The sequence below is a fragment of the Falco punctatus genome (genome assembly GCF_963210335.1).
Source record: "Falco punctatus genome assembly, chromosome: 5".
Taxonomy (NCBI): domain Eukaryota; kingdom Metazoa; phylum Chordata; class Aves; order Falconiformes; family Falconidae; genus Falco; species Falco punctatus.
In genome coordinates this window covers 48,257,108-48,266,204 of record NC_137584.1, presented here as the reverse complement: position 1 = coordinate 48,266,204, position 9,097 = coordinate 48,257,108, and the positions used below count along the sequence as shown (strand labels likewise).

Genomic DNA, 9,097 nt, shown 5'->3' with positions numbered 1-9,097 from the left:
TGACATGATAGCTAGAGTAATGCACAAGATCTTCCAGCAACTTATTATTCTTCTTGCAGACTTCAAAGTATGTAATCAGAAAAGTCTTCCAGTGACAACTCCAACACATTAAAAGGTTGGAGAGCCCCAGGCTGGGTGTCGGGCATTCACAGGAATGGAAAAATTCTTTCCAGTTTCTTTTTCTCACTTTTCTTCGGTGAGCTTTGTTAGGACAAGAAGGAAGTGCTCCTCCTGAAGGCCCTATATAACTTGCAAAAGAATGAGAGTGTTAGAATAAGTACAATGAATAGATGAAAGCTGGGAAGGCTCACTCTTCCTCTGGCAGAAAATCTTAGTTTGAGACATCTTCTGGAAATGACCAGATGATATGATGATGTAAGGCTTAACTCATCCACTTTCCCTTCATGAGTTTTAGGGACCACCTTGACTCTCCAACCCATACACTACTACCCCTATAGCAACTTCAGAAGTCTGAAAAACATTTCAACTATAAACTGGAATTATCATTTTAGCAAGTGAGTTTTCTAACAAAAATTTTCTACAAGTAGACTTATTAGCACAGATTGCTATATATCTTTTAAGTACTTCAGCATAAATCCATTATATCTTGTTATTATTACAGTAGGAGTTATGGTCACATGAAATATCTGGGAACTTCTGTATGTGCATTTCATTAAGAGCTAGCTTGTGCTTTAACTATGACAGAACAATGTTTGTATACAAAGACTGAGGAGACTTGAGGCTGTGAGATGGAAACGTTCAGCCTTGGTGACAACCAAGTATGAAATGCATTATTAAAACAATGCTCTGACACGACATTTTTTACGTAATGAGGAAAACTTTTAAACTAGAATCTTTTTTGCTTTAGAGTTAAAATAGCCTGGATGCCTCAGCTGGTCATAAAGCTGATTCATCCCATGCCACTTGCTACTCCTAAGACCCAGCCCATATTCCTTCAGATTTCTTCAGATTTTAAGTAGTACAATTACCATTATATTATTTTCTCATTAACCCCTTTTGGAATTAGGCAAAGTAATGAGTATCATTTGAAATCCCACATTCTCACCGACAGGTGGAGCTTACATTTTATATTTCATTTATAATTACTTTAAGCTCAAATAATACATATTACAACAAATACTTTATACCCACCAAACTCAAAACTCCAGTGTTTCAGGTAAGGTTAGCACCAGGACATTTTATTTCAATATTCTACTGTATGTAAACAATAAATCTTAGGCCAGCTCCTTTTCTATCACCACCTGCAAAGTTCCCCATGTTTTAATAACTGCATAATTAGATCATTTTCATTTTTTTAAAATGTAGCGCCTTTGCATTATATTCTTTTTCCTGTTGACTCCACTGATGTTTACACACAAATTATTTATCTCATAAGTGTAGGTTTCAACTGTGATAAACTTGATTGATCTCAGAACATGACTAAGCCCACATATGAAAAAAGGTATTGGTGCAGATATTCTTCCGCTAAATTCAAAGGAGAACACTAAAATACATGACAGCATCTGCTGAGATTAACTAAAACAGCTATTGATGGCAGAAGCTATACCTAATGCACAAAGCTATTTAGAATTACACCCTTTTTTTATCCTGTGAGGAATTCCTTTTTGCAAATATTTTAACATCTTCGTTTTCTTACATCTATCTAACAATATCCCTGATTATCTGTGACTTTTTAATAACTGTTTAGCTTTCTGAAAACTTCTTAGCATTCAGTTGCACTGAAACATCAAGCACAGAATTATAAAGGCAAAATGGAAGAAGAATTTTAAAGTCCAACAATTATTCAAAAGCGCTGTGGAGAAAGGAACTTTCTTAATCCACTGTGACAAAAGATATTACAGAAATACTCTGCCAAAATGGCTTCTGATGCTACCAGTGAATTTTAGGATGAGTGAAACTAGTGAATGTTTTAAGAATATATACATAGATGCACATATGTATGAACACACGCACCTATGTTGGCACAGTATATTGTAGCTAAAATTCTGTTGCAATATGCAGTTGCTCAGTTTATATAATGCAGTTATTTGTAAAACCAGTATTATTTAATGTTTCTTCAATGTATTTTCCCAGTCAGATCAAGATGTGTGTTGTGTGGCTCCAACTGGAAAAAGTTTCTGATATACAGGAGCTTAGAAGTCTTCCTATTTTCAAAGGAAGAAAACTACATGTTCCAATCATGTTATAAAACTAATTGTAATACACACAAATGAGCAGAGCCAGATGCTTGTGCTGTATCCAGACATGCTGAAAAATGGCCTAGCTGTCAGCTCAAATTAAAAGTCCAAACCTCCATTGTAAATATGCAAGTCCAATACTATTCCAGATTACCTGTGCACCTACATTCCCATTTTACTTCCGTGTCTTTTAAAAACATACTGCCAACACCCACATGCCTGACCCAGTTCTACCAATCTGAAAGGGCATCAGACAAATCGAGTTACCACAGAAGTGAACGAACTGCACTTTAACACATGATGATGACTGCCAGCAGGTTTTTTTATTGCCTAGATTCGCCTTTGCTGCCGCACTGCACACCCGGCGTCACAGCGCCTCCAGGCCCACCCCTGCGGCCCGCCCCTGCCAGCAGAGCCTGCAGCTCCCATGGGGCCTCGCTCCGGGGCCTCCTGCGCGGCTGCCGCATGAGCAGCAGGGAGGTGAAAGCTTTCCAAAAGGTTTATACTGTGCGCACGGAAAAGCCCGTAACGGCGGCCCGAGCTGGCGGCAGTGCCGCACGGAACCGACGGGAGGAACAATGGGCGCCACGGGCGGGCAGAGCAGCCCCCGCCCCGCCCCGGCCACCGCGCATGCGCAGGGGCACGGCCTGAGAGCGCAGCCACCTCACGGCGCAGGCGCGGCCGGGACACGGAGCCAATGGCGGCACTGGCAGAGGCGCACGCGCCTTAGCGCCACCGCCCCCGGGGCAGGACAGAGACACTTCCTGTTCCGGGTCAGCGCCCGCTCTGCCCGTAAGCTGCCGCGCCGCTGCTCTGAGGTTTCCTCTTCGCTAAAGCAGAGGGAGAAAAAGCGTGTGCGGCCGTATGGCGCCTCCGTCCCGGCCTGTGCGGCGGCCCCGCGCGCGTCCCGCACCGCTCCGCAACTCCCCGCAACTCCCCTGGTCCTTCACGCGGCCCCGCTTCCCAGCCACGCTGGCGGCCTCTGCGGCGCCGGGCCTCGCCTGGCGGGGCACGTGGGCGGGGCGTGGGGCGGGGCTTCCCCCCTCAGCCGCGGGCGGGGGCGGGGCCGTGGCGGGAGGGGCCGCCGGGTTGGCCGGGCGGGGGCGGGGCGGCCGGGTTCACTGCTGCTGGGGGGAGAGGAGCGGCGGCGCTCGCTGGTCCCGCCGCTCCATGGCTTTGGCCCCATCGGTCCCTGCCACGGGGCCGCTGGGGCCTGCAGCGCAGCGGGCGGCCTTTGCCCGGGCAGCCCGGTGCCGCCCGCGCCGCGGGTAGGCCGCAGCGCTGGGTGCCGGGGCCCGCTGGCGGGCGGCGGGAGCTGGCCCCGGGGCTTGCTGGCCCCGAGGTGTGATGCTGGGGCTGGCGGGAGCAAGCAAGCCTGGCGAAGCGTTCTGTCCTGTCGTGCTGAAAGTGAAAATACTATTTTTTTAACTTCTTTAAATTTTCTGATGCCATTGTTTAAGCTTGGGATTCCTTTCTTTATCCCCGTATGGAAAAGCAGGTCATTCAGTAATTAAAAAAAACAAAAAACCAAAAAACCACTTTTAATTCTACTTCAGGGACACTTCAGGTATAGTCTGCCTTTACATGATGCCATGAGTCCAAGCAGATTATCCTTAATGATTCTTTTATGAAGTAATGAAAGACTGATATTGAACAATCGTGGGAGGGTTTTGTTTTACTAGATGTTTTGGTAAAGCTACAAAATGCGGCTTGCCCCAATCCAGTAATACATGCTGAGTATAAACACTGCATACAATAGTCAAAATACTCAAGTTCAGCACTTCCATAATGATTTGTAAATCATGCCTTGGCTTGTCTACTTAGTAACGTTTTTAACATTAAGTATATTAGAATTTATTGCACATGCTAGACTCATCTTTTCAATGTCTCCCTAGGAAGAAGGAACAAGACGTTTGTCTTATGGCTGTTCCAGGAAAGGTGGCAGCTTTCCGTCTGCCTCCCCTGCCAACTATTGGAGATATCATTAAACTTTACCGCCTTAAAGCACAGAAACAACTTTCCCAGAACTTTCTACTGGATTTGCGATTGACAGGTTAAATATTTTATTCTAATATTTTTAGCTACTTTCAAACAGATCCTAGTTTTCTTCAAAATCCAGATTCTAGCTAAGGAGATCATATGATGATGTTTGCATGATGACATGTCAGACTAATGGGAGCTCAACAGTAAACCTTTAAAGCCTTCTTTTAAAAGTAATTTTAGCTTAGACAAATTGACTTGTAAATTCCTAGAAAATGTGTGTGTTTATTAATTATAGAGTAATTTTTAGGTAGAAACTGTATTCCTATATAAAATATGGGTTATTGGTTGAAATGCAAGAATCCAAGCCTTAGTTGTACATCTGCCATTCGGGGAGTATTATAATATGTGAGTTTGATTAAAAAATGAGTAATTTTTTCAGATTATTATGTATTATAGAAAGTACTGTAATGCTTTGTGCCGTTTACTATATACTGTGGTTAGGAAGGTCATATGTTTGAGTTTATTGAGATGTTGTGGCTTTTTTTGAATCAGTTACATTGTTCTGAACAATGAAGTTTTCTCCATCGTCATGTCAGCCATGAGTGACAAAGCTGGCACTGTTCAGTCAGTGGTGAGTTTCTTTACTGTCTAGTGGTGGCTGTGTTTTGCAGTAATAAATGCAGTGCAGCTTCATGTAGCTGACAATTTGATTACATTTGAAGACTCAAGACTGATAAAGATTTAGGATATGGACATGAAACACAGTTCTACTTCCTGAAGAACTGGACTCTTACCCTGGAATAAAGATACATGCATTTAGTAAAACCTTACAAGTAGGCAAGTCTACAGACATTTCCTATTTCTGTTGCATACTTAAGAAGTTACGGAATGAGCAGCATAATTTTCTCAGCATCTTCTCCATGCTTCCTAAGGATCCCTTTTTTTCATTAGCTACATTTTTAATCCTTGTTTTAATCCTTAATCTGTTTTCTTTCGTGGCTATAATACCTTCCAGTGTTGTATCCTTCCACTTATGTACAGATCCTCTTTCCTCATGTTTCAGCTGCCCCACTTCCTATAACTACCAGTTGCCTGTATTCCAACTTTTACTTTACTCCAGCTCTTCCCTCATAAAATTACTCTGTACATACTGTTAACTCGGTAAAGCTTCTCTGTATCTCCTTTTACTTTTTAAATTTCCTTTAGAACAGAGGTACTGTAGTGAAATACCTTTATAAGCATAAGTAGTGAGACTTCAGGATGCTGAATACAAGTGGTTGGTTACTTGCAGGAGAATATTACTGCTAGTTTAGTGATGAGAAGTAATACTCTCAGAGCAACAATGTGTATTGCAGACATTAAACTGAAAATAGTATTTTTTAAATTTTTGAGTGTATCTTCTAGTATGAAACAAATCTGAATTCTGTGCAGTCTAGCAGGCATGTGATCATTTAACTGGGATGTGTCACTGTGTCTGTTCTGAGATAAGCACACTTGCGCTTTAACAATAAACAATAAGTTTGTCTTAGTGAACTGGATCTTCTAGAAAATAAAGGCTTAGCATGTTCTTTGTGTCTTGCAGACAAGATAGTGAGACAAGCTGGAGAGCTGAAAAATGCCCATGTCTGTGAAGTGGGCCCTGGGCCAGGAGGAATTACCAGATCCATTCTCAGTGCTGGTGTTGAACAACTCCTCTTAATTGAAAAAGATCCTCGATTTATTCCAGGATTGCAGGTACCAACTGGAGAATAATTTGCATAAATATATTCACACAATTGCATAAGGACAATTTAAGAACATAGAAAGGTTCCAAGCGTCTTGTTGAGATCTCAGCATTTAAAATAGGTTTGCTTCTTTGGCTTAAATCAGAGCTGGCATTTGCTTGAAGATGAAAATACACAGCATAGCAATTCATTGCTTCTGCTTTCTCATAGGCCCTTCAGAACCTCATCCTGCAACTGAATTAATGCTGAGGCCTGTCTGGTCTTTTCAGGTTGAGACGTTTTGGGTGCATTTCACTGTGCAGGTGAAATAGCTGTTTGAAGGCTGAACTTAATGTCCCTTGGCCATATTTTTCATTTACATTCTAATAATTATACTTTATGAAATTGTGAAAGCCTATCTCCAGTTAATACAGTTCAATGTGGATTAGAATTCAGAATCCCAAGAGTAAAGCAAGTGTTTATTTTACACTTGGAAAAAAACACTCTTAGACTTTTAAGTTCACAAGTCATTGTAGCATTTTTCAAATGCCATCTACTTGTGCTATTAAGTTTACATGTTTATGGAATTTGGTTGCATAAATCTAGCAAGAAAAACAGAGTGCAAAAATCTCTTCAGACTTGCCTGTTTTCTTCTGTCTCTACAATCTCAGATTATAGCAATTCAAAGGGCTTTCTTTATATTGCACTATGTCTTCTGTAGTAAATCAGCAGTGAAAATAAATGGGTAATTCACTTGAGAACTGCTGCCATCTCTTTGTATGACAAAACTAATGTAAAATATCAATGAAACTGCGCATATCCTGAAACCTGAATAAACATGTAGTAACGTCTTTGTAAGGTTTGCCATTGATAATTTGTAGCATGCCATCTTTACCTTATGAAGTATGAAAACTTCATGTTTTCACTTTTCTTGAGTGGAGCCAAATCTGTATTTTTCATTTAGATTTTAAGAACTGATTTGGGACTGGAGATAACTTAAGATTAAATGATACTTGCTCTAGTTAACAAATTTTTAAGTACTTAGACAATTTTTCTGATTTTCCAAAATGCAGCCACTACAACAGATTTCTCTGAATAAAAACATACTTCTCAGGGTCTATAATGAGCTTTTGGTGTTTAATTATCTTTTACTATTCAAATGAATTAATGTTAGTCATTCTTTTTAATTAGCAACCTCCTCACAGTAGAAATAAATATGTCTGAACAAAGTTATTGAATATAAAGTTGCTATGACTCAGTAACTGGATGTGAATGAAAAAGAAATATGTTGCATCCATTAGTGTTAAATTTGGTGTTGTTTTTTCCCCTCCAAATACGATGACACATAACAGAATGAATCTTTCTTTTGTAATAATGTGGGTTGTAATACCTATTTTTTCTGATTTCCAATTAAAAGCTCTATCAAAACCAAATGCTCATAAAAAGGTTGAGATGTGAATAACAAAGAATGTCAGAGATTAACAATTGAGTTACAGAGAGTAACAATTAACTGTTACTTAAAAATGTTTCTTTAGGTACTTACAAAATCACTAATGTAAAGCAAGCAGCATTTTTCATTAACTTTTCAGGCTGTCTCTATGACAAAAGTGAAGTTGGGATTTTCTTTATTGCAAAACTGAAATATAGCAAAGAACATACATGTATGGAGTAAAAGTTTACACAAGCTAGGAGTCTGTCAGTTCTGTCTCTCTTTAAAAGAATCACAATCTCCCTATGCCATATACCCTAATAGTTGTTAGGCTGGAAAGATTGATGAGGAGAGAAGGGGCACTCTCATCCAGAGAGTGAAAGAAATAGAACTCTTATGGGAATACAAATTCATTTTTTAAACTATGCACTCTATGTTTTCATTGTACCCTTTTGGATTGTGTGTGAAGAATGAGAGAATCTGTATGATGGAGAATCATGTGGCTCATGTGCTAGGTGCACGAGAGCTCCATGGAACTGTTAGCTGCACACGTTGGCCTGAAAGTGGAAAAAGTTCCAATGGGTTTCTGAGTCTTTATTTCAAATTCGAAATACGCAACTGTGATTTTCTTCTCACAAATTATAGATGCAGTTCTCATTTATGTTAACTGTGGTACTCAAGAAAACCCCAAACTCCTCTTGACATGATAACCATTATTAAAACCCAACGTAACGAATGTTAATTCATTATTGTGTAGGCAGCTGTCTGCTTCCTCTTGCGCTATTTTATGACTTTATTGATCTTGCATTATCTTTCATCCTGTTAAAGCACTTATTACGGCTTCAAAGAAAAATTTGCCAAATCATGGCAGATTAATGAATGTGTATGCTGTGTAATTGCTAGTGTAATGCTGAAAAATCCATTAAGTGGTTTGGAGTTGAGGTTAGATTTATTTTTATTATTTAGAAATGATGCACTTAAAAGATGTAGGAACACTTAGTATTTAGTTAATCTTTTTTTGTTGCTTTTTTTTAAATACACTGCACAATATTTAGCTGTTACGATGGTAGAAAAACTTTTACTCATAAAAACTTCATGCAAACATTTTGTGAACAGTATGAGAAAACAGCACTTTCCTTTGGCTTACAGATCTGTGGAAGCTGGCTGTACCCTGTTTTGTTTGTACAAGCAAAATTGTTAGTTCCCTCTTCAACCTGAATTGTGTTTACGTCCTCAGGTTGAAGATGGAACTAACAATGGTGAGCAGTTTATTTCATCAGTTAAGCCACTAGCACTTAATTGGTTATGGATTTGGATTTCTGTGCAAAGGCAAAATTGTTCTTTAAGCCATTTTTCATTATTTCAACTTAGGAACAATAAAAATCTCCAAATGTCATCTTTGTAAATGTCATCTTTGCTTTTGAATTGTGCTGGTTTTGCATAGTTTCATACTGTAAGAGATACAACATTAAGAAAACTAAACTAATCTTAATTGTGTAAACTGACACTAGAAATCAAAAAAATGGGTCACCAAACCACAGCTAGTTCTGAGTTTGCATTTCAGCCTTTATTAAATACTAGATAAGCTGCAGAAGTGGGATAGAGAAGTTAACAACAGAGTGGATTTTGTAATACCTAAAAAGATACACATCCTGTATGCCTAGGTACTTACTCCCTTGTTTTGGGAACTTCTTGGTTTTTAATGGTGTGGGTTCAGACTACTTAAGGGAGTATTAAGAGAATCTTTTTTCCCCTTTTTTTATGTAAAAGAAAAAAATGACTGA

At 39.6% G+C, this 9,097-nt stretch overlaps 1 protein-coding gene across 8 annotated transcripts in view; it reads left to right on the top strand.

Moving 5' to 3' along the window:
* Positions 1 to 2,902: 2,902 nt before the first annotated feature.
* Positions 2,903 to 9,097, top strand: part of TFB1M (transcription factor B1, mitochondrial) — a 29,730-nt gene continuing 23,535 nt past the window's right edge. Inside the window, exons 1-3 of one of the 8 annotated variants that reach the window (XM_080389800.1) lie at positions 2,903 to 2,990; positions 4,094 to 4,251; positions 5,764 to 5,915. In XM_080389800.1, the coding sequence (XP_080245926.1) occupies positions 4,119 to 4,251; positions 5,764 to 5,915 (285 nt within the window). In that variant the 5' untranslated portion in view covers positions 2,903 to 2,990; positions 4,094 to 4,118. The other 7 variants (XM_080389804.1, XM_080389801.1, XM_080389803.1 and 4 more) reach the window with 7 other exon arrangements.